The 22,071-nt window shown below is 70.6% G+C and overlaps 6 protein-coding genes across 8 annotated transcripts in view; 4 read left to right on the top strand and 2 right to left on the bottom strand.

Annotated features, from left to right (window-relative positions):
- Positions 1-93: 93 nt before the first annotated feature.
- Positions 94-2,078, top strand: GPR152 (G protein-coupled receptor 152). The gene has a single exon (XM_049820830.1). The coding sequence runs from the start codon at positions 759-761 to the stop codon at positions 2,076-2,078; it is 1,320 nt and encodes a 439-aa protein (XP_049676787.1). The 5' UTR covers positions 94-758.
- A 421-nt stretch (positions 2,079-2,499) lies between these two features.
- Positions 2,500-6,850, top strand: CORO1B (coronin 1B). Its single transcript, XM_049821247.1, has 11 exons — positions 2,500-2,514; positions 3,548-3,796; positions 3,883-4,005; positions 4,103-4,232; positions 4,345-4,526; positions 4,749-4,868; positions 4,940-5,044; positions 5,142-5,287; positions 5,387-5,444; positions 5,866-6,165; positions 6,612-6,850. Exons 2-11 carry the CDS (start codon positions 3,596-3,598, stop codon positions 6,735-6,737), a joined length of 1,491 nt encoding a protein of 496 aa, XP_049677204.1. The 5' UTR covers positions 2,500-2,514; positions 3,548-3,595; the 3' UTR covers positions 6,738-6,850.
- Positions 6,851-7,822: 972 nt separating this feature from the next.
- On the top strand, positions 7,823-9,196 carry PTPRCAP (protein tyrosine phosphatase receptor type C associated protein). Its single transcript, XM_049821253.1, has 2 exons — positions 7,823-7,890; positions 8,623-9,196. Exons 1-2 carry the CDS (start codon positions 7,888-7,890, stop codon positions 9,193-9,195), a joined length of 576 nt encoding a protein of 191 aa, XP_049677210.1. The 5' UTR covers positions 7,823-7,887; the 3' UTR covers position 9,196.
- Positions 9,197-9,894: 698 nt separating this feature from the next.
- On the bottom strand, positions 9,895-13,831 carry RPS6KB2 (ribosomal protein S6 kinase B2). The gene is given in 16 exon segments (XM_049821242.1): positions 9,895-10,065; positions 10,331-10,443; positions 10,541-10,648; positions 10,774-10,851; positions 10,936-10,968; positions 10,970-10,999; positions 11,112-11,219; positions 11,364-11,454; positions 11,563-11,653; positions 11,762-11,862; positions 11,953-12,010; positions 12,112-12,259; positions 12,323-12,391; positions 12,487-12,607; positions 12,719-12,753; positions 13,717-13,831. Coding segments are annotated over 16 exon segments (1,425 nt in total). The 5' UTR covers positions 13,789-13,831; the 3' UTR covers positions 9,895-9,896.
- Positions 13,787-16,090, top strand: LOC126047324 (uncharacterized). Its single transcript, XM_049820829.1, has 4 exons — positions 13,787-13,797; positions 14,220-14,705; positions 14,813-14,920; positions 14,991-16,090. The coding sequence occupies exons 1-4, from the start codon at positions 13,787-13,789 to the stop codon at positions 15,331-15,333; spliced, it is 948 nt and encodes a 315-aa protein (XP_049676786.1). The 3' UTR covers positions 15,334-16,090.
- A 110-nt stretch (positions 16,091-16,200) lies between these two features.
- CARNS1 (carnosine synthase 1) overlaps positions 16,201-22,071 on the bottom strand; it is a 46,661-nt gene continuing 40,790 nt past the window's right edge. For 2 of the 3 annotated variants that reach the window (XM_049821233.1, XM_049821235.1), the window contains 8 exons: positions 21,803-22,034; positions 21,288-21,377; positions 20,411-20,898; positions 19,846-20,029; positions 19,225-19,310; positions 18,376-18,607; positions 18,017-18,288; positions 16,201-17,793 (listed from right to left, as the gene is read on the bottom strand). In XM_049821233.1, coding sequence (XP_049677190.1) covers positions 16,567-17,793; positions 18,017-18,288; positions 18,376-18,607; positions 19,225-19,310; positions 19,846-20,029; positions 20,411-20,898; positions 21,288-21,377; positions 21,803-22,034 — 2,811 coding nt within the window. In that variant the 3' untranslated portion in view covers positions 16,201-16,566. The remainder of the gene's footprint in view (positions 17,794-18,016; positions 18,289-18,375; positions 18,608-19,224; positions 19,311-19,845; positions 20,030-20,410; positions 20,899-21,287; positions 21,378-21,802; positions 22,035-22,071) is intronic. The other variant, XM_049821234.1, reaches the window with a different exon arrangement.

Here is a 22,071-nt window from a genome sequence, read left to right as displayed (position 1 = left end):
TCTGCCCCGGACCCCCCAGCTGGATGCCCCGCGGGGACCAGCACCGGGTGGTCACAGGTGAAACGGGGTCCTTGCCCCACGGCTGCCCCCCCCCCGCCCCGTGTCACTGTCCCGTTGCAGCAATAACGGGGTCACTTCCTCCCTGCCTGATAATGGGCAGCAGGCAGCGGACCTCCCACACACCCTCCCAACACCGCGTGGGGAAACTGAGGCAGGGCTGAGGTTATCCCCCAGGGCCCCCCGCAGGCACAGGGTCAGTGCCAGTGAGGCTGAGAGATTTTGGGGGGGGGGGTGTCACTGCCAGGGGAGAAGCCGGAGGGGGGAGATAAGTAGACAAGCTTCAAAACTGCAGCTCCTCCCACATATAGGGCACCCCACAGCCGGGTGCCCCCCCACCCGACGCCTTCAGCTGAGCTCTCCCCACCATTAAGGTAGGTCCTACGCTATTTACTGCCCTGGAGCCCTGGGGCAGGGGCTGGTGGGGTATCCCTGGGCTCAGCTGGGGCACGATGGACTCGGTGGGCACGGGGTGGCACAGCCGGCTGGGGACAGGGATGCCACAGGCCATGGGGGGGGGGGTGTGGGGGCACCCCAAAATGAGGGCAGGGCAGGAGAAAGCCAGGCTGCGGTGGGTCAGGGGGCATGCCTGGGTGGGCGATGGCGTGGTGCTGCAGGATGGGGTGACACGAGAGGGGGTGAGACACCCCTTCCCGCAACCCTGAGCCACCCCTGCTGCCCGCAGGGCCGGAGCGCGGGCGATGGAGCCGTGGAACGGCACGCCGCCCCCCACCCTGTCCCTGCCGCCCCCCGGCATCCTGCCATGGGACGGGCAGCTGATGGTGGCCTGCGCGGCGCTGGGGCTGCCGGCCAACGCCTTCGCCCTCTGGCTGACGGGCTGGCGCCTGCGGTGCCGGGGACTGGCCACCTTCATCTTCAGCCTGGCCGCCTCCGACTTCCTCTTCCTCGCCAACTCGGTCCTGCAGATCTGGACGGTGGCCCACGGGCAGCAGTGGCTGCTGGGCACCCCCCTGTGCCGCCTCCACCAGTACCTCTACGGCTTGGGCTACTACAGCGGGCTCTTCTTGCTGGCGGCCATCAGCCTGGACCGTTGCCTCTTGGTAGCCGCCCCGTTCTGGTATCGGTGCCGGCGGCCGGCCCGTTTACCGGCGGCGTTGTGCGTGGCCGCCTGGCTGGCGGCGGGCGGTTGCGGCGTGCCGGACGCGGCGCTGTCGCGGGTGGCCGAGCCGCTGCCCGGTTTGGTGGTGTGCTGTAGGGACAGGGGGAGTTGGGAGGTGCCGATGCGCTGGCTGGAGGTGGCGGTGGAGGGGCTGCTGCCCTTCAGCGTGGTCGTGGCTTGCCACGGGACCGCCCTGGCGCTGGCCCGGTGCCGGCGCGGCCAAATGGGCCGCCCGCCCGTCCGTTTCCAGCGCATCGTGGTGGCCACGCTGAGCGCTTACGTGCTGCTCAATCTGCCCTTCCAGGTCACCCAGCTGCTGGAGCTGGTGGTCCCCGGCGTCCCCGGCCACCTCCTCTACCTGCTGGGGCTGGCCTTCAACCTCAGCAGCTGCCTCAACCCCTGCCTCTACCTGCTGCTCGGCTCCCGCGCCTGCCACCACCTCGCGGGCCTCCCGCGGGCCGTCCTCGCCCGCCTGCCACCCGCCGCCATCGCCCCTGTGCCACCCACCACCCTCGCCCCCGTGCCGACTGCTGCCATCGCTCCCGTGCCACCGGCTACTGTCACCCCCGTGCCACCCGCTGCCATCGCTCCCGTGCCACCGGCTACTGTCACCCCCGTGCCACCCGCTGCCATCGCTCCCGTGCCACCGGCTACTGTCACCCCCGTGCCACCCGCTGCCATCGCTCCCGTGCCACCCACCACCATCGCCCCTGTGCCACCCGCTGCCATTGCCCCTGTGCCACCGGCTACTGTCACCCCCGTGCCACCCGCTGCCATCGCTCCCGTGCCACCGGCTACTGTCACCCCTGTGCCACCCACCACCGTCACCCCCGTGCCACCCCCGGCCGTCACCCCCCCACCAGCCGAGACCCCCCCGGGGTCCCCACCAGCAGCTCCCTGAGCTGCCCCCGGCCCCCTCCGTCCCCGTCCCCCCCGCCCCGTCCCCCTCCAGCACGGCCGTGGGGTGACAGAGGTGTCCGTGCCCCCCTCCCCCCCCCCCGCCGTGCCCCACGCGTGGGCCGAGCCCCGCGCCCACCCCACGGATGGGACCGGGACACCCGTGGGGTCAGGGTGGCCGAGACTACGGGGGAACCTCTGCCCGCTCACTACGCGGGGAACAGGACCCCCCGGTACCCCCCGCACCGGTACCGGGGACACCACCACCCCCCCCACACACACACACACCCCCCTCCGGGGGGGCCGCAGGGCGCATGCGCGGGGCGGGGCGGGGCGGGGCGGTCCCGGTCACTTCCTGCCCCGCCCCCTCCCGCCTCCGCCACCGGCCCCGCGCGCCGCCGCCCGCTCCCACCGGCCCCGGCCCCGGCCCCGGCCCGCCGGTGAGTGCGGGGACGGCCCCCCCCCCCCTCCTCCTCCTCCTCCTCCTCCTCCTCTTCTTCCTCCTCCTCCTCCACCGCAACCGCCCCCGCCCCGCTGCGGGCTCCGGCGGCTCCCGGGGCCGCGGGGATGGGGCAGCTCCGGTTCCCGGCCTGGGGGGACCCACCCGCAGCCGCAGCGACCGGCCACGGCTCTGTCTCCCGAGGTCGCCCCCCTCCCGCATCCTCCTTCCCGGGAGTCAGCCCTGTCCCCTTACCCAGCAGGGCCACCCCTGTCCCCACCCCTGTCCCCCTGCCCATGGGGACCAGCCCCGTTCCCATCCCTGTCCCCCATCCTTGTCCCCTTACCCAGCAGGGCCACCCCTGTCCCCTTCCTTGTCCCCATCCCTGTCCTCTTACCCAGCAAGGCCACCCCTGTCCCCATCCGTGTCCCCATCCCTGTCCCCCTGCCCAGTGGGACCACCCCTGTCCCCATCCTTGTCCCCTTACCCAATGGGGCCACCCCCATCCCCACCCCTGTCCCCACCCCTGTCCCCTTGCCCAGCAGGGCCACCCCTGTCCCCACCCCTGTCCCCCTACCCAGCGGGACCCCCCCGTCCCCATCCCTGCCCTCGTCCCCTGACCTGACAGTCCCCGTCCCTCTACCCAGGGGAAGACCCTTGTCCCCATCCCCATCTCGGGAGGGGGCCACCCCCCGTCCCGGGAAGGACGCTCCCTGTCCCCTTCCGAGCCCCCGTCCCCAGGGGTGCTCCCCGAGCCCTCCCCGCCGTGGGGCAGGGCAGGGAGGGGTTTGTTTGCCCGGTGGGCACAGGGCAGCCCCGGCTTCCCGCTCCCGGGAGGGGCCGAGCCGCCCTTTACCCAGGGCGGGGGACGGGGATGAGCCCCACCCCCCCCCCCCCCCAGCGTCCCGTCACCCATAGCAGGGGACACCCCCGCTCCCTCACCCCAAGGCTGGGCACCCCGTGCCACCTCCCTTGTCCCTGCCTGGGGACCAGGCTCTAACCCCACATTTTGGGGGTCCCCACACACCCCCCAGTTGTGCTCGGCCCTTGGCGCTGACCCCGGCGCGGGGTACGCCCCAGCCATGTCGTTTCGGAAGGTGGTGCGGCAGAGCAAGTTTCGGCACGTTTTCGGGCAGCCGGTGAAGACGGAGCAGTGCTACGATGACATCCGCGTCTCCCGCGTCACTTGGGACAGCACCTTCTGCGCCGTCAATCCCTCCTTCGTCGCCATCATCGTGGAGGCCAGCGGCGGCGGCGCCTTCCTCGTCCTGCCCCTGCACAAGGTGCCTGTGGCGATACTGGGGTGCTGGCGCGGGGAAGGGGTCCGCACTGGCGGGTGACCCCCTTCCCCTTGTCCCTTTGTCCCCAGACCGGACGCATCGACAAATCGTACCCGACGGTGTGCGGGCACACGGGTCCCGTCCTCGACATCGACTGGTGTCCCCACAACGACCACGTCATCGCCAGCGGTTCGGAAGACTGCACCGTCATGGTGAGGGGAGGGGGCCGGGGAAGGCAGGGGCGGGGATGGGGTACGGTGAGGGCTCCCCCCTCCCCCAATTTGCCCACTGCCCCCTCTGCCCCGGCAGGTCTGGCAGATCCCCGAGAACGGGCTCAGCCAGCCGCTGACGGAGCCGGTGGTGGTGCTGGAGGGGCACTCGAAGCGCGTGGGCATCATCACCTGGCACCCCACCGCCCGCAACGTCCTGCTCAGCGCAGGTACGGGGAGAGGCGGGGGGGGGGGGGGGGGGGCCCACGGCGGGGTATTTGGGTTCGGTGGGGGGGAACGTGGCTGAGGTGTGACATCCCCCCGGCCTCTGCTCTCGCCCAGGTTGCGACAACGTGGTGCTGATCTGGAACGTGGGCACGGCGGAGGAGCTGTACCGCCTGGAGGGGGTGCACCCCGACCTCATCTACAGCGTCAGCTGGAGCCGCGACGGCTCCCACTTCTGCACCGCCTGCAAGGACAAGAGCGTCCGCGTCATCGACCCCCGTCGCGGCACCGTGGTGGCCGTGAGTCCCCCGGGAGGAACTGTCACCCTGCCCGTGTACCCAGGGTGCCATCCTGCCCTGGTCCTCAGGAGGAGATCTCCCAGCCCTACCCTTGTCCCCTGGTGCTCCCCGCTGTCCCCGTGTCCCTTTGGTGCCCCTGTCCCCTGCTTCTCCTTGGGGTGCTGGGACAGTGCTGCTGACCACCGCCCCCCCCCCCCCCCCGCCCCGTGTCCCCCCCACCAGGAGAAGGAGCGGGCGCACGAGGGGGCACGGCCAATGCGGGCCATCTTCTTGGCCGACGGCAAGATCTTCACCACCGGCTTCAGCCGCATGAGCGAGCGGCAGCTGGCGCTGTGGGACACGGTGAGGGGCACCCCGGGGGTCCCACGGGACCGTGTCGGGGTGCCCCACGGGGCTGACGCGCTGCCCCACAGGAGAATCTGGAGGAGCCCATGGGGCTGCAGGAGCTGGACTCCAGCAACGGGGCTCTGCTACCTTTCTACGACCCCGACACCAACGTGGTCTACGTCTGCGGCAAGGTACGGCCCCACGGTGCCCCAACCTTGCTCGCGGGTGTCATCCTCCCCCCCCCCCCCCCCCCCCAAGCCGTGGACCCCGCTAACGCCGTGTCCCTAGGGTGACTCGAGCATCCGGTACTTTGAGATCACGGAGGAACCGCCCTACATCCATTTTCTCAACACCTTCACCAGCAAGGAGCCCCAGCGGGGCATGGGCTGGATGCCCAAGCGCGGGCTGGACGTCAGCAAGTGTGAGATTGCCAGGTGGGCGAGGGGACATGGGGAGGCGGGGGGGACAAGGGAAGCGGTCCCCATTTCCCACCCACCCCCCGCCATGACCCCCTCTGACCCCCCCCCCGGTAGATTCTACAAGCTGCATGAGCGCAAGTGTGAGCCCATCATCATGACGGTGCCAAGGAAGGTCAGTGGGGACTGGGACCCCCACCCCGTGGGGCAAGGCAGCAGGGTGGGGGTCCCTAATCAGGCTGGTGGGGGTCCCAATGGGGCTGCGTGGGGTATCTGGGGCAGGACATGGTGCCTGGGTGGGGGGTCCCTGGGCAGAACGCAGTGCCTGGGTGGGGGTCCCTGTCGGGGCTGCGAGGGGTCCCTGGGTACCACACAGTGCCTGGGTGGGGGGGGGTCCCTGGGCAGGACATGGTGCTTGGGTGGGGGTCCCCAGTCAGGCTGCCTGGGGGGGGGTCCCTGGGTAGAACACGGTGCCTGGGTGTGAGGGGGTCCCCATGGGCGCTGGGTGGGTTCCCCGGGCAGGACACGGTGCCTGGGTGGGGTTCCCCAGGAGGGTCCCCTTGGCCCCTCTGACATTATTGGGGGGGGGGTTGCAGTCGGACCTGTTCCAGGACGACCTGTACCCCGACACGGCGGGCCCCGAGGCGGCGATGGAGGCGGAGGAGTGGGTGGCGGGGCGGACGGCGGGGCCGGTGCTGGTGTCCCTGCGCCAGGCCTACGTCCCCAGCAAGCAGCGGGACCTCAAGGTGAACCGACGCACCCTCCTCCACGAGAACCGCCCCGCCCCTGCCGCCGCCGCCGGCCCCACCACGCCGCCCCCCACGCCCCCGGCCGCGCCCGCCCCCACCCGCCTCAGTGCTCCCCCGGCCCTGGGCAGCGTCCCCTCTGCACCCACGGTATGTATGGGGTGGGGTCGTGGGGTGGGTGGGGCTTATATGGGTGGGGCTGGGGAGTGGGTGAGGTCTGCAGGGTGGGGACAGGCTGGGGCAATGGGTGTGTGTGTGGGGGGGTCTTTGGAGTGGGTGTGGCAGTGGCTGGGTGGGGCCGGGCTGGGGAGGTGGGCGGAGCCGTTGGCAGTGGGTGCGGCCGTGTTTGGGTGGCGGGTGGGGCAGCGGGCGGGCTGTGCGATGGGGCAGGGCTGAGCTGGAATGGTGGGGGGGTGGGGGGGTGTCATGGGTGTGGTCAGGGTGGGGCGGTGGGCGGGGTTGCTTGCATGGGTGGGGCCAGGCTGGGAGTGAAGGGCTAGGCCAGGAGGTGTGGGTGCGGTGGTGGTGGTGGTGGGTGGGGCTGTGACGGGCGTGGCCGCGGCAGGCGTGGCTGACGGGTGGGGCGGGGTGCGCAGGGGGGCGGGCGGCTGGAGGAGGTGCTGCAGGAGGTGGCGGCCCTGCGGGTGCTGGTGGCGGAGCAGGGCCAGCGCATCGCCCGCCTGGAGGAGCAGCTCAGCCGCCTCGAGAACGGCCACGTCTAGGGACCCGCCGCCCCCCCCCTCCCCGCCTCAGGGACCACCACGCCCGGGGATGACGGCCCCCCCCTTTTCCCTCTCCACCCCCCCCATACCCCCCCCTCAACCTGCCAGGGACCATGCCTGCACCCCAGGGTCCCCCAAACCCTCCCACCCCCCCTGGGGTCCCGTTCCCCCCACCCGCCGCTGCCGGGTCCTTCTCCCGTTGGAGGGCTGGCTGTCCTTCTGGCAGCTCCCCCCCCCCCCCGTCACCCCCATTGCCTTACTGGGTGCTGCCCCCCCAAATCATGGACCATTCCCTGTGTGCCCCCCCCCCCCATGTCCTTGGGCTGGGGGCTGCTCCTGGGATCAAACACTACCCCCTGCACCCCCCCGTCCCCGGGTGGGCTGGGGTCTTCCCCCCCCCTTCCTGTGGGGCAGGGCACGATCTGCCCCCCAACTGGAATATTGTCCCCCTTATATTTTGGGGGCTTCTTCCCCCTCCCCTCCTCGTCCCCCCCCCCCCCTCTTCCTTACAGTGCAGGGTCAAAAACTATATTTTCATTCCAAATAAAGGACTTTATAAGAAAAAAGTGCAGGGTGAGGCTGGGGCGGAGGCACCCGGGAGGGGGGGGGCAGCTGGGGGGGGTTTGCTATGGGGCTGGAGGGGCTTGTTATGGGGCTGGGGGGGCTCGTTATGGGGCCAGGGCGCTCTGAAGGCTGCAGGGGACGAGGGGGGGGGGGGACAGGAAGGCGCAGCACCAGCGGGTGTGAGTTTGCCCACCTCAGGGAGGAAACGGGGGGGGGACGCAGTTGGGGGGCAGCTCCCCCCCCCCCCAGCACTGCTGCACCCACTGTGCCATGGGGCAGAGGACCCCCATATGCCGGTGTCCCCAGAGAGCTGGGTGCAGCAATTGGGGGGGGGGGGCACCGGTAACCCCAGGGCCATGGTGGGGAGGTGGGGGGGAACAGCTGGGGGGGGGGGGGGGCAGAGTGGGTCCCCACAGCTGGCAGCCACCCTGGGTTTCCAGGGCTGCAGGTGCATTTCGGGTAGGCGGGGGGGGCTGTGCAGCACCTCGCCTCCCCCCGCATCGATACATCCGCTGCGTGGGGGCAGGAAGTCCGGGGGGGGGCCCCCCAGCACGGTTCATGCCCGCGGCGTCAAGACCCGCTGCTGATGGTGAGCACCCCGAAACTGGATGGGATGGGAGATGGGGTGTCTGGGACCTGGGGGACTGGGGGGGGGGGGGACATCGCCTAGAATGGGAGTTTGCAGGGAGGGGGGGGGGGCAGGCCTTTCTCCAGCCTCAGTTTCCCCTGCTAAAACTGGGGTGGGGTGGGAGGTGGCTGTGCTTTATCCAAATTTGGCTGCCCCGAAACCTCCCGGGGGGGGGGGGGGGGGGAGGTTGGGCAGCAGCGGTGAGTCCCTGTGGCGGATCCCCCTCCCACAGCAGAGCTGGGGTTTGGGGGGTGGGGGGGCAGCAAGGCCTGGTTGTGCCAGAGCTGGGGGGGCAGGTTTTGGGGGGGGGGGTAAGGGTGCTATGGTGGGGTTGAGGGGCAGGTTGGGGGGGGGGGGTCAGGGTAGCATGGTGGGGTTGGGGGCTTGGGGTCCAGGGTGGAGGCTGTGGGTGCAGGGCTGAGGGGGGGGGCAGGGGGGGTGCCTAGCCCCAGCTCCTCTCCCCCAGCACCCACCAGTGCTGTGGCACCCACCAACCGCAGCTTCCCGTCACGGGGCCGGCCCTGTGCCCGGCACGCACCGCCGGCGAGGTTGGGGGGTTAAGGGATGGGGGCACGGCCGCCCTTCGCCCCGGCCCTACCCCGCTTTCCGTGCCGGAGCGGCCGTCCCAGGTCGAGGAAGGGCCGGGCCGGGTGCCAGGTCGGCAGCGGTGACCCCGCCGCCCTTCGCCCGTAGGCTGGAGCGCGGCGGAGTTCGTCGGCACCGGCGTTATTGGCGTTGGCGGGGTCGGCGACGGCGGGCGAACCGGCGGTGAACCGAAGCGACCGGGCGGTGGGGGCCCTGTTAGGGCTCCTGCTCTGTTTGGCGGTGGGTTTGGCGGTGGCCTGGCACCACCTCTGCCGGCTCTCGGCCGGCCGTTACCATCCCCGACCCATGGGCCGGCGGGCTCTGGCGCTGCTACGGGGACGCTGGCGCCGGTTGCGGGAACGCGGCGGCCCCACGGCGGGACCCTGCCAGGGGGACGGGGAGCTGGCGACGACGGCCCCCCGGGATGAAGATGAAGAGCTGATGCCGTGGAGCCAGGACCGGCGGCCGGAGGAGGACGAGGACGAGGAGGAGGAGGAGGAGGAGGAGGAGGAGGAGAAGGATGAGCAGGAGGAGGCCGAGGAGGCCGAGGAGGCCGGGGGGAGCCCCCCGGGCGGGGAGCAGGCGGCGGGGGGCAGCGCCGGGGCCCTGCTCAGCGACCTCCACGCTTTCTCGGGGTCGGCGGCCTGGGGGGACGCGCGACCCCACGTCACAGCCCTGTGACCCCCCCGCCCTGCCCTCCTGCCCTGCCTGCACGCGCTGCCCGCTCTCAGCAGAGGCTCCCCATTGGCCGCACGGGCCCGGGCACCGACCAATAAAAGAACGGCTCTGGCCATCTCTGGTTGATGGGGGTTTGGGGGGTTGGGGGGCGTGGCTTGGGGAAAGTAGGTGGGGCCAAGGAAAGGGTGTGGCAGGGGAAGGCAAAAGTTTTGATGGAAGGGGTGGGGCCTGATGAAGTGGGCGGGGCATAATACAGAGGGCGGGGCGTAGGGCAAGGGGGTGGAGCCTGCACCCCACCCTGGCAGGGCAGCATATATATTCCGCGCCCCCCCCCCCCAGGACACAGGACCACCATGGCCTCATCAAGTCCTTTAATTGGCACACATCCAGCAGCCGGGCCCGCCCCCGGGGGGGAGGGGTGGCCACACCCTTAGGGACCACACCCTGGGTGGGGCCTACTCCCCCTTCCTCCCCTCCTCCCCCGCCCCAGCCCTGCCTGGTAGCAGCATAAGCAGGCAGGGGGCTATGCCAGGGGGTGGGGGGGGGTGTCCATGCCCATGGAGCACAAGCAGCAATGTGGGGTTTCACACACCCCCCCCCCCAAAACCCATGGGGGGGGCACCAGGCCCTTCCGCCATCGGCACCTGGCGTCCTCCCCCGGGTCACCCCGCCACCCCCCCCCGCCCCACCCCGCTCCCCCACCCCTACCTGGGCACCCGCCCCCGGCCCCCCTTCTGCTTCTTGGCGCCCACGGAGGTCTTGATGGGCAGGGGGGCCGTGCCCTCGGGGGGGGGGGGCAGGCTGGCCCCCAGCTCCATCGGCTCCCCGGCCGCCCCTGGCTTGAACGCCTCGAAGGGGGAGAACTTCACAGGGCTGTGGGGGGGGGGACACACACCCACGGAGGGGGTGAGGGGGGCACCTCTGCCCGCAGAGCGGGGGGGGGCACAGCAGGTACCCACAAAACCCCCTCCCCAACCCCAGTACTCCCCCCCCCCCCGCTACCCCCTCATGCCCAACACCCCCACCCCACGGTGCCCACCCCGATTCCCCCATCCCAAAGCCCCCCCACTCCATCCGCTGTGCCTCGCAGCACCCACACCCCCCCCCCCCCCCCAACCCCCCCGGGTGGGGTAGGTACCTGACGGGGGTGCGGGGGCTGCTGTTGAGGCGCCGGGGGGAGCGCACCTTGGGCTGGAAGGAGAACCCCTCCTTGATGCTCTCCAGCACCGAGGGGGCCACGTAGGTGAAGCCCTGCGGGTAATGGGGGTGTCAGGAGGGGCTGGGGGGGGGGGGTGAAACAGAGGGTGGGGGTGCCCCCTGTTTGGGTGTCGTCCCCCCCCCCCAATACCAGGAAGGCCTGGTTGGCACTCTCGCTGATGGCGGCATCGTCGGGGCTGTCGACGGGCGTCTGGCGGGTGAAGCGGGTGTCAAACTGGCTGACGTCTTCCTCCGACTGCTGCGGGGTTGGGGGGGGGGGGGGGACGACAAGTGGTGGGTGCTCCCATGGGTGCCCCCAATGCACACCCTGCCCACCCTACCTGTCCCGTTGTCGTCGTCCCCCCCCCCCCCCCCATGTCATACCAGGCAGGGTTTGAAGGGGGGGTCCAGCCGGCGGGCCAGCAGGTCCTCCCAGTTGATGTGGCGGAAGAAGGGCTGCTTCTGCGGGCAGCGGGATGGGGGGGGGCATCAGGCAGGAATTTGGGGGGGGGGTCATCCGCCTGGCACCCACCCTCCTGCCTGTACCTGCACATCGGCTGCATCGCCCGGCCCCCCCCCCAACCCTCTGGTTGGGGTTTCTCTTGAGGAACTGGAAGAGAAAGAAAGGAGGATGGAGGGGGGCAATAAGGGGTGGGGGGGGGTTTTGGTAGGACCTACATAAACAAGGTGGGGGCTGGGGGTGCGGGGGGGGGGGGGCGTACCTTTTTAAGCAGGTCCCGAGCGTCGGGCGTCAGGTACGGCGGCAGCACCAGCTTCCCCTTGAGAATTTTGTCGATGGTCTTCTTGCGGTTCTCGGCGGTGAAGGGGGGCTGCGAGAGGCACCGGGTGCCGAGGAAGGCTCAGCATCACCCCGCTGGGGACCCCCACCCCCAAACCTTGGGACACCCCCCCACCCCACAACCCCCCCCCCCCCCCCACCCACCCAGGGAGGAAAAAGCAGGAGTGGGACTTGCCGATCCTGTGAGCATGTCGTACATCAGGGCGCCCAGGCTCCACCAGTCCACCGCCCGGTTGTGCCCGCTGCGCACCAGTATCTCGGGGGCCCTGGGGTGGGGTGGGGGGGTGGGGGGGGGGGGTATCCTGAGCTGGGTGAGAGGAGAGGGAGGCCGGGACAGGCCCCCCCGCACCCTCCCCGCTTCGCACTCGCCTCACATGTACTCGATGGTGCCGCAGAAGGTGTGGGTGACGGCCCCGTCGTGAATCGACTCCTTGCACAGCCCGAAATCCGTCAGCTTGATGTGACCTGTGGGAGATGAGGGGTGGGGGGGGGTGGGGGGGGGGTCAGTCCCACCCCCAGGACCCCCCCCCCCCCCCCCCACCCCGTGCCCTCCGCACCCCCCCCAAAGCCCACCTTGGCTGTTGAGCATGATGTTCTCCGGCTTGAGGTCGCGGTAGATGATGCCGTGGGAATGCAGGTGACCCAGCGCCAGCGTGATCTCGCTTAGGTAGAAACTGGGGGTGGGGGGGTGGGAGGGGGGGGCTGTGAGCAGTGTCGGGGTCCCGGCACCCCCCCAATCCCCATCATCCCCTCCCCATCCCTACCAGGCAGTGTCCTCCAGGAAGATGCCCTCCCGCTCCAGCTGCATGAAGAGCTCTCCGCCTGCAAAAAAAAACAGCCCAAGCGGGACCCCCCTCAGCCATTCCCGGCCCCCCCAGACCCCCCCCCCTTTCCCCAGCAACACCCGCCCCCCCCCCCATTACCGCTGAGGCACTCCAGGATGAGGTAGAGCTTGCCGCCCGTCTGGAAGGCGTAGATGAGGTCAACGATGAAGGGATGCTTGACGGCCTCCAGGATGTTCCTCTCGGCCCGCGTGTGCGCCGTGTCCTTGGCGTTGCAGGCGATCTTGGCCTGGGGGGGAGGCGGTGAGGGGGGGGTTCACCGGGGGAGCCGGGGGGGCCAGGGAGACGCTACCTTCTTCAGGACCTTCATGGCGAAAATCTTCCCCGTGTTGGTACCCTGTACTTTGCGGACCTGGAACACCTGGAAGGAGAGAGGGAAGGGATGGTTGGGGATGTCGTTGGGAAGCACCGGATTTTTCCGTGTGTCCCCCCCCGCGGCGTGCTGTGCCCCCCCACCTTGCCGTAGCCGCCCTTGCCCAGGACGCGGAGCAGCTCGAAGCAGTGGGGTCCGATGTGTTCGGGGCCGTTGTTGACGCTGCTCTCCGAGATCTCGATCTCCTCGTAGTGCCCCACCGGCCTGTCGGGAGACGGGGGGGGAAGAGGGGACGGACCCCCTGCCTGCGCCCTGCCTGACCCCTGCCTGCCTGTTCCCCCCCCCCCCCACCACCCCCACCTGTACCCCACTTACTCCAGGCCGTTCCCCCGGGGCTCCAGCTCCATCTCCTGCGGGAGGGAACCCACGGTCAGTGGCGGGCAGGGGGCCGTGGTGGGCGAGGTGCTGGCAGCAGGCAGGGGACCCGCTGCAGGCAGGGGACCCATGGGTGCAGGCAGAGGACCCACGGCAGGATGGCAGGCAGGGGACCCAGGGCAGGCAGGGTGCCCACCGCAGGCAGGGTGCCCACTGCAGGCAGGGGACCAACTGCAGGCAGGGTGCCCACCGCAGGCAGGGGACCCACCGCAGGATGATGGGCAGAGCACCCATGGCAGGCGGGGTGCCCGCCGCAGTCAGGGTCCCCATGACAGGCAGGGGACCCCTGGGTGCAGGCAGGGGACCCGTGGCAGGATGCTGGGCAGAGCACCCAGCGCAGGCAGGGTGCCCGCCGCAGGCAGAGCAGGGCGAGGTGCTGTGCGCCAGCCCAGCCGGATGTTTTTGGGCTGAGGCCGGGCCCTGCCCAGCGGGAACCTCCCTCCGCCCGGCCGTGCCGGGGAGCCGGGCCGGGACCCCCGGCCGTCCCCTGTCCCCCCTCCGTGCCCCGTCGCCACGGCCAGCCTGCCCGCGCCCCGGCCCCGCCACCGGCAGGACCCCGGGGTCCCCGTCCCCCGCTCCGTCGGCTACCCAACCTCCTGCCCGTCCGTCCGTCCGTCCGTCCGTCAGTCCGTCCCCAGCACCGAGCGGGCCCCGGTGCATCCCCGCGCTGTCCCCGGTTCCCCCGTCCCCACCGGGTCCCGGTAGCGCTCACCCCCCTCCCGCCTACAATCCGCGCCCCCGTTCGCAGCCGGTCCCGGTGTCCCCGTCCCCGTCCCGGTCTTCCCGTCCCCATCCCCGGTCCATGTTCCTCCACCCCCAGTGCCGGTGTCCCCCGTTCCCAGCCGGTTCCCGTCCCCGGTCCCCGGTCCCCGGTCCCCGGTCCCCGATCCCCGCCGGTGCCGGTGCCGGTTCCCCGCCCCGCCCCGGTAGCAGCTCACGGCGCCCAGCTCGGGCTCGTCCCCGTCGCTGCCCTCCTCGGTCTCCAGGTCGATATCGAACACCCCCGCCATGACGGCGCCGTACCGGGACCCCGGCGGGACCCGCCCCGCTGGCCCCGCCCCTCCCCGCTGGCCCCGCCCCTATAGCCCCGCCCCTCCCGCGCGTCACCCAGGGGGATCCCGGCATCCCCGCCGCGGGGCACGCTGGGAGATGTAGTCCCGGGAGGGGGGGAGCGGGGGAAATGGCGGCGGGGGGGGTGGTCCCGGGGCGGCGGGGAAGGAGCGGGGGGCGCGCAGGGACAACGACAGAGCCAGGCCGGCCGGTCACAGCCTTTACTGGGGGGGACACACCCCCGGCCCCGCCCCTGTTGCGTCACTGTGACCTCATCGGCGCCGCCGTGACGACAGCAGAGGGGGGGAGGAGAGCCCCTGGAAGAGATGGAGAACCCCCTCCCTTTCCCCCCGACCCTGCTCGGGGCCCAGGCGGGCTCGTAGGGCGCTAGTGGCAGTGCGGGGCGGACCCGGCTGCGTGGTGCTGTGGGGCCACTGTGTTATTGTAGGGTCGCGGGGGCTGCAGGGGCTGTGCGTTATTGTAGGGTCTCAGGCACTATAGGGACTGTGCGTTGTTGTAGGGTCTCGGGCACTAGAGGGGCTGTGTGTTATTGTAGGGTCTCAGGCACTATAGGGGCTGTGTCTTATTGTAGGGTCTCAGGCACTAGAGGGTTTGTGTGTTATTGTAGGGTCTCAGGCACTATAAGGACTGTGCGTTGTAGGTTCTTGGGCACTATAGGGACTGTGCGTTATTGTAGGGTCTTGGGCACTACAGGGGCTGTGCATTATTTTAGGGTCTCAGGCACTATAAGGACTGTGCGTTGTTGTAGGTTCTTGGGCACTAGAGGGGCTGTGTGTTATTGTAGGGTCTCAGGCACTAGAGGGGCTGTATGTTATTGTAGGGTCTCAGGCACTAGAGGGACTGTGTGTTATTTAGGGTCTCAGGCACTAGAGGGGCTGTGTCTTATTGTAGGGTCTCAGGCACTATAAGGACTGTGCATTGTTGTAGGTTCTTGGGCACTATAGGGGCTGTGTCTTATTGTAGGGTCTCAGGCACTAGAGAGGTGGTGTGTTATTGTAGGGTCTCGGGCACTACAGGGGCTGTGCATTATTTGAGGGTCTCAGGCACTATAAGGACTGTGCGTTGTTGTAGGTTCTTGGGCACTAGAGGGACTGTGTTATTGTAGGGTCTCAGGCACTATAGGGTTTGTGTGTTATTGTAGGGTCTCAGGCACTATAGGGGCTGTGTGTTATTGTAGGGTCTCAGGCACTATAGGGTTTGTGTGTTATTGTAGGGTCTCAGGCACTATAGGGGCTGTGTGTTATTGTAGGGTCTCAGGCACTATAGGGGCTGTATGTTATTGTAGGGTCTCAGGCACTAGAGGGACTGTCTCTCACTATAGGGCTCGGTGCTGTCCCAGGGCTCGGGACATTTGGGATGGCAGCGCTGCCCTCTGCTCTTGGGGACACAGGGGACGGGTGTCCCAGTTCTGCTGCAGGGTCCTGGGGACAGCAGAGGTCCCGTGTCATTGTGGGGTCCCCGGGGTGGTTAGGGCGGGGTGCTAACCTGGGGATGTCCCCGCACCGCGGTGGGACACCCGGCTGCCCTGCCCTGGGGTGGGACCACTTGTACCGAGTCCTGGGCGTTATATAGGGTCCCTGGGGCTGGTTTGTTATTGTAGGGTCTCCCCAGTGACAGCCCTTCATCACAGGGGCTCCCCATACAGGTCTCTTCCCGCAGGGTCTTCCCAGCTGCTCTGCTACCACTGGGAATCCCCGGGTGCTCCTTTGTTATTGTAGGGTCTCCCTGTGCAGGTCTGTTATTGTAAGGTTTTCCCACACGGGTCTGTTATTGCGGGGTCTCCCCACCTACGTCTGTTACTGTGGGGTCTCCCTCACGCTGCTTTGTTATTGTAGGGTCTCCCTGCCACAGCTCTGTTCTCGCAGGGTCTCCCCATGCTGCTTTGTTATTGTAGGGTCTCCCCACATAGGTCTATTACTGCAGGGTGTCCCCACACAGGTCTATTATTGTAGGGTCTCCCCGTGCCAGTGGATGCCAGCACACCCCAGGCTGCGCCCACTGCTCTGGTGGTGGGGCCTGGGTGCTTCTGGGGGGCTGCCCTTACCCCCCCATTAGCAAAGGTTCGTTAACGGGGCACCCTGTCTGTCCCCTGCCCTGGGGGTGGCACGGGGAGGGCTGGGGGTCGGTGTGTCCTTGCGTGTCCCCTGGCATCAGAGGGGCACTGGACCCCCAGCTGCGGGGACAGGGGATGCTGGGGCAGGGCTTTGGGGTGCCAGGGGTTGGGGTGCCAGGGCAGGGGGCACAGGGAGCGCAGGGATGGGGGTACGGGGGGGTAGGGAGGGACAGGGGAGGAGGGGGGGGGATGTCGGTGAGCAGGGAATGGGGTGCCAGGGTAACGGAGGGATCCAGGGGATGGGGTACCAGGGGAGTGGGGGGATGCCAGGACAGGGGGGCATGTCAGGGGATGGGGTGCCAGGGGAGTGGGGCGATGCTAGGGGATGGGGTGCCAGGATGGGGAGGGATGCTAGGGAACGGGGTGCCAGGGGAGGAGGGGGGATGCCAGGGGATGGGGTGGCAAGATGGGGGAGGATGATGGGGTGTCAGGGCAGGGGATTGGGACCAGGGGACGGGGTGGTGGGGCTGTGGGACGAGGGGACGGGACGCCGGGGCGATGCCAGGGACCGGGGCGGCGGGGCCGCGGGAGGGGGTGCCAGGACAGCGGGTCGATACCGGTGCCACCCCCCCCCGCCCCCACCGGCCCCGCTGCTTGCCCGGGGCTATTTGAAGTGGGATAGAAAATGCTCGACGGGGTAGCGGGGCGAGTCGATGCCCAGCGCCTGGCAGAGCCCCAGCAGACGCAGGCAGGCTTCTGCCCGCGTCGCCCCGCCGCAGGCAACGCTCAGGCAGGGCTCCTCGTACTCGCCGGCCCCCGCCGTCTCCTCGAAGAGACGATTGAGACGGACCAAGCCGCGACTTTGCAGCTCCCGCAGAGCCGCCAGCCCCCCGCCGCCCCCCAGGGCCGCCCCGTGCTCCGAGCCCAGGCACATAACGCCGGCCAGGTGGGCTCGGGGCACGGGGCGAGCGGGCAACACCGGCGGCAGCCCCAGCGCCACCAGCACGGCCGCCAGCAGCAGGTCAGGGCCGTAGACCTCCCGGATCCAGTCGCGTAGGTAGAAACCCCCCATGCGGGGGTTGATCTCCAAGAGCCGCGGACCAGCCGGGCCCAGCTTCAGCTCCACGTTGAAGACGCCGTCCCGCAGGCCGCAGGCCAGGCAGCACTGCAGGGCTGCCCGCACCAGTTGCGCCTGCCGGTCGGCGGGCAGGCAGGAGGGCAGGCAGGCGGCCGTCTCCAGAAAGGCGGGCAGGCGCGTCGGGCCGTTGTCGGACACCCAAGCGCCCAACAGCCGCCCCTCGAAGACCACCAGGTCGACGTCGTGCTCGGTGCCCGGCACGTACTCCATCAGCAGCATGGCGTTGCCCCAGCCCAACCCGATGCCCGGGTGATCGGCGTCATCCCGGAGGTCGCGCCAGAGCCGGGCGGCGTGCGCGTGGCACTGCCCGGCGCTTTCCACCAACCGCACGCCCACGCCGCCCGCCCCGAACTCCAGTTTGGCCACGGCGGGGAAGGGCACGACGCCGGCCGCCCGTTCCACGTCCCCGTGGCTCTGCAGCCGGCGGCAGGGCACGGCGAAGGCGGCGGGCGGCGGGCGGCCCCGGCGGCACCGCTGCAGGTGCTGGTGCGTCCGGCTCTTCTGCTTGGCCACGCGGACGGCGGCGGGCGGGCTGCCGCGTAGCCCCAGGCGCTGGCACACCAGCGCCGCCAGTACCACGCAGTCATCCCAGTAGGAGAGGCAGGCGTGGGGCCGCAGCCCCCGGGCGCGCACCAACTCCATCACCCGCTCCGCGTGTTCCTCGTCCCGCCGGTGCTCCCGGCTGTCGTAGGGTAGGAAGGTCTGCACCAGCCCCGCCGCAAAGTGCTCCGGGTCTGACTCCACCAGGTGGATCTGCGTCCCCAGAGAGGTGGCAACCGTGTCAGAGGAGGGGGGCACGCACCGCAGGCACCGCGGCCGTGCCACCCCCCACACACACACTGTCTGGGACAGCGGAGAGACCGCCTGAGGCGTGGGCACAGCTACGGTGTGGCTGCTGTGTGCGGGTTGGCGCCCAGCGTTCACTCTGAAACCTACTGATGGCAGTGCCCACCAGCCAGCACCCCAGCCTCCTCACCCTCAGGCCGTAGTCGCGGGCCGCCTCCCAGACGAAGCTCTTGCTGACGCCGCCGGCCCCGATGAGCAGGATGTCCTTGCCCTCGACCAGGTGACACTGCGCCCGGTGCAGCAGGGTCTCGGCCAGCAGCCGGGGCAGGTCACCGGGGGGCTCCCCCACGGCACGCCCCATGGCCTCGGCCAGCAGGCAGGTCTCCAGGCACCGCTGGCTGTTAGCGGACAGGGCCACCAGCTCCAGGGTGTCATCCACGCACGCCAGCAAGAAGTCCACACCTGGGGACGGGGACACCGTGCTCAGCCCCCGCAGCAGCGTGGCCCCCCGGGAACCGGCTCTGCCCACCCCCCCCACCCCCCGCTCACCCAGGAGGTCTGTGCGGGCGCGGGCACCGCCGCGCTGCTGGGGGCTCAGCTCGGCTTCGGCGGCCAGGAGGGCGGCCACGGCGGTCTCGGCGGCCCCCTGCAGCCGCGTGGCCAGGGCCTGCCGCTGGCTGGGGGCCACCACCCCCCACTGCTGCAGGCTGGAGTCCAGGCCCTGGGGCAGTGCCGCCCCGTGCCGCACCGGTGCCTCCGCGCGCCCCACGCCGCACGCCACCTGCGGGGACACGTCGACGCGGGCATGAGGACACCGGCTGCCGCCGGGACGTGGGGACATGGGGAGACACGCTGACCCAAGGCATGGGGACATGCACTAACCCCGGGCGTGGGGACACAGGCTGCCACCCTGTAGACTGGGGACACGGTGACCCAGGGCATGGGGACACGGGCTGCCACCCTATAGCGTGGGGACATGGGCTGCCACCCTGTAGCGTGGGGACACGGTGACCCAGGGCGTGGGGACACGGGCTGCCACGCCATTCCCTGGGGACATGGGCTGCTACTAGGGCACGGGGACATGCACTAACCCAGGGCATGGGGACAGGGACAGCCGCCCTGGGTGCGGGGACACGGGCTGCCGTGTCGTAGCCCGGGGACACGGGCTACCATGGGGACCTGGGGACACGCAGGGCCACCAGGATCTGGGGACATGGACGGCCCCCATAGCCTGGTGGGACGCACGGGGCCAGCAGAGCATGGGGACACGTGCCACCACCCCGTAGCCCGGTGGGACGCACGTGGCTGCGCCCCACCCGCGGGTGGGGATGCTCACGGCCACACCCACCGTGCCCCACCCATCCGAAGGGGAGGAGCCTGGGGCGGGCGGGGCCGTACCTGGCAGAGCTGGGGCCGGTCCCCCCAGGACCTGCAGACGAGGGTGCAGATGCGCAGGGCCACGGGCAGCCGCGGGGCTGGGCTGCCTGGGGGGCGAGGGACAGGGCAGGCACGGCCGCTGCCCGAGGACGAGGGGTCCCTGCCCGTGTGTCCCGTCCCCTGCCCCCCACCGTGGGGTTTTGGGACCCCGTGTGACACCGCGGTGGCCCCGGCCAACCCCAACCCCAGGAGACCGCGGGGTCCAGCATGGCTACTGCCCCCCCCACCCCACCCCCAACCCCATGGGACCGTAGGGGATCGATGGTGGTCACCCCACCACCCTGCCCTGCCCCAGGGGACCACGGGGATCCAGGGTGGCCACTTTGCCCCCCCCCCCCTTACCCCAGGGGACTGTGGGGGTTCAGGGTGCCCTTCTCCCCCACCCTAGGGAACTGTGGGGGTCCAGGGTGACCACCTTCACCCCCTGCCCCAGGAGCCCGAAAGTTTGGGTGCCCTGATGGCCACCCACCCACCCCAGGGGCCGGACACGTGGCCGGTACAGCCACAGGGAGCCTGGGGGGGGGACGGGACACCCTTCCCTCCCATCCCAGGGTGGTGGGCACCCGAAGGCGGGGGCCTTACGTGGGGGGGGCATGGGCAGGCGGGCGGTGGGCACCAGGGCCTCCAGCAGGACGCTGTCCTCCTCCCGCAGCAGCCCGCGGAGCCGGGCACCCACCGCCTGCGCCACCGCCGCCCCCTCCTCCTTCCCGTGGGTGCTGCGGGTGCCCGTCCCACGCCAACGCCACCCCGCCGTCCGCACCGCCACCTGCGCGCACCCCGCCGCGTCACCCCGCGCCGTGGACACCCCAACCGCTTAAGCGTGCCGACCCACCACCTCCATGCCCCCCCCCCCCCACCACCCTGTGCCACCAACACCCCCCCCCCCCCCCCCAACAGCCACCCCACAGCCTGGGAGCACTTGTCAGCCTGTGTCACCAGTGACACCCTACTGGCGTGCGACCCACGGGTGCCCCCCACCCTTGTGCCCCACTGCACGCCCCACTGTGCCCCGTGGGTGCCCCCGCACACCCTACAGTGCCCACGACCCTGACCCCTACACCCCAGCTGTGCCCTCCGTGTCCCTGCCCACCCCCCGCAGTGTACCCCGTGGGTGCCCCCCCATGCCCCACCATGCCCCCGTGCCCACCTGGCTGTAGGGCTCCATGGCGGTGCCCCCCAGGAAGGCGCCCACCTCCTCCTGCACCAGGCTCTCCTGGCCCTGGGGGTCTTCCAGCCGCACCAACCTCACCCCGGGGGCCACCGGATCCGCAGGCAGGTCGCCCCCCGGCCCCAAGATGAAGGCCAGGGTGGGGGGCACGGGCAGGCCGGCGCGGGCCGCCAGCACCCAACGGGTGATCAGCGGGTCCTCGAGCCGGTGGGTGAGCGGGACCGAGCCCCCCGTGGGGCAGTCGAGGTCCCGGGCCAGCTCGCCCACCCAGTCGCTCTCGGGGCTCCCCGTCGCAAAGGTGCCCGTCACGTAGTTGGCCCGGCGGGGGGGCACGAAGGTCTCCAGGGTGCTGTGGCCCCCCGCCTCGAAGGAGACCCCCCGGGAGAGCAGCAGGGACCAGGCGCCCGGGGACGTCTCCGAGGGCACCCGGCTGGCCCAGGTGGGCGACAGGCACAGCACCATGGCACCTGCGGGTGGGCAGGGGTGCGGGCAGCGGCTGTCCCGGGCCCCCCACCCTGAGACCACCCCCCCGGGGTGGGGGGCAAAGGGTGCACCCAGCCAGGGCATGGAGCATGGAGGGAGCGATACTGCGGTTTGCCCTGGCACCCTGGTTTGGCATTTGCTGCCAGGACTGGTGTGTACTGGGGTTAATGGGGCTGCAGATGCGGAACACGGGGGGGCTGGTGCCAGCCTCATCCCCTGCCTCAGTTTCCCTCCTGGTCCCGGTCACGCAGGCACGGGCGGGTGTGGGGAACGCCTTGGCCCAGGGTTGGAGTAGCCAGCTGGGACACGGGGAGCACCCGCTGTGGGTTCACGGGTGTCTCGTACGGGGTGGGAGCAAGGGGGCTGCACCCACCTGGGCAGCGGGTGCCACCCTCCACCAGGACAGGCAGGAAGGCGGTGGGAGAGCCCAGGATGCAGACAGTCATGTCCAGCGGGCCAAATCCTGCCAGGAAGGCAAGGGTTAACAGCCCTGGGATGGGGACCCTCGTTGCCATCCTGTCCCTGGCACCCCAGCCCGGCTGTGAGCCCCCAGCCACCCCCGTGTCCCCAGCCTGGCACCGTGCCCCCAGCACCACCCTTGTCCCTGCCACCCCCGTGTCCCCAGCCTGGCACCGTGCCCCCAGCACCACCCTTGTCCCTGCCACCCCCGTGTCCCCAGCCTGGCACCGTGCCCCCAGCACCACCCTTGTCCCTGCCACCCCCGTGTCCCCAGCCTGGCACCGTGCCCCCAGCACCGCCCTTGTCCCTGCCACCCCCGTGTCTCCAGCCTGGCACCGTGCCCCCAGCACCATCCCAGTCCCTGCTACCCCCAGCTCCCAGCCCCCTGAGCCCCGTGCCCCCCATGCCAGCCTCCCCCGTGCCCCCCACCCGTGCGGGGCTCCGCGGAGTGGTCCAGCGTGTGGGGCAGCCCCTCCTGGCGCAGGGCGCTCTGGAGCAGCTCGTAGGCGTGGGTGGCACAGTCGGGGTCCCCACTGTCCTCGGGCACCTCGCCATCAGGGGCCTCGTCCTCCAGCCAGCCCGGGCACAGTGCCTCCGGCCCTGCCCACTCCTGCTCCTTCGGGCTGGACACGGGCTCCACGCTCGTCTGGTCCACCGAGAGCTGCGGGGAGCAGAGATGGGGCTGGCGTGGGGTTAAG

The sequence above is a fragment of the Accipiter gentilis genome, chromosome 17, assembly GCF_929443795.1.
Source record: "Accipiter gentilis chromosome 17, bAccGen1.1, whole genome shotgun sequence".
Lineage (NCBI taxonomy): Eukaryota > Metazoa > Chordata > Aves > Accipitriformes > Accipitridae > Astur > Astur gentilis.
This window is presented reverse-complemented; position numbering and strand designations above follow the sequence as displayed.

Bases quoted from the DNA above. Each gene is read 5' to 3' on its own strand.
- GPR152 (XM_049820830.1), top strand. From the start codon at position 759: ATGGAGCCGTGGAACGGCACGCCGCCCCCCACCCTGTCCCTGCCGCCC.
- CORO1B (XM_049821247.1), top strand. From the start codon at position 3,596: ATGTCGTTTCGGAAGGTGGTGCGGCAGAGCAAGTTTCGGCACGTTTTC. The intron at 5,288-5,386 runs GTGGGCGAGGGG...CCCCCCCGGTAG, and splicing joins AGCAAGTGTGAGATTGCCAG to ATTCTACAAGCTGCATGAGC. The intron at 5,445-5,865 runs GTCAGTGGGGAC...GGGGGGTTGCAG, and splicing joins TCATGACGGTGCCAAGGAAG to TCGGACCTGTTCCAGGACGA.
- LOC126047324 (XM_049820829.1), top strand. The intron at 14,706-14,812 runs GTCTCAGGCACT...GTCTTATTGTAG, and splicing joins GGGACTGTGTGTTATTTAGG to GGTCTCAGGCACTAGAGAGG. The intron at 14,921-14,990 runs GTTCTTGGGCAC...GTGTTATTGTAG, and splicing joins AGGACTGTGCGTTGTTGTAG to GGTCTCAGGCACTATAGGGG.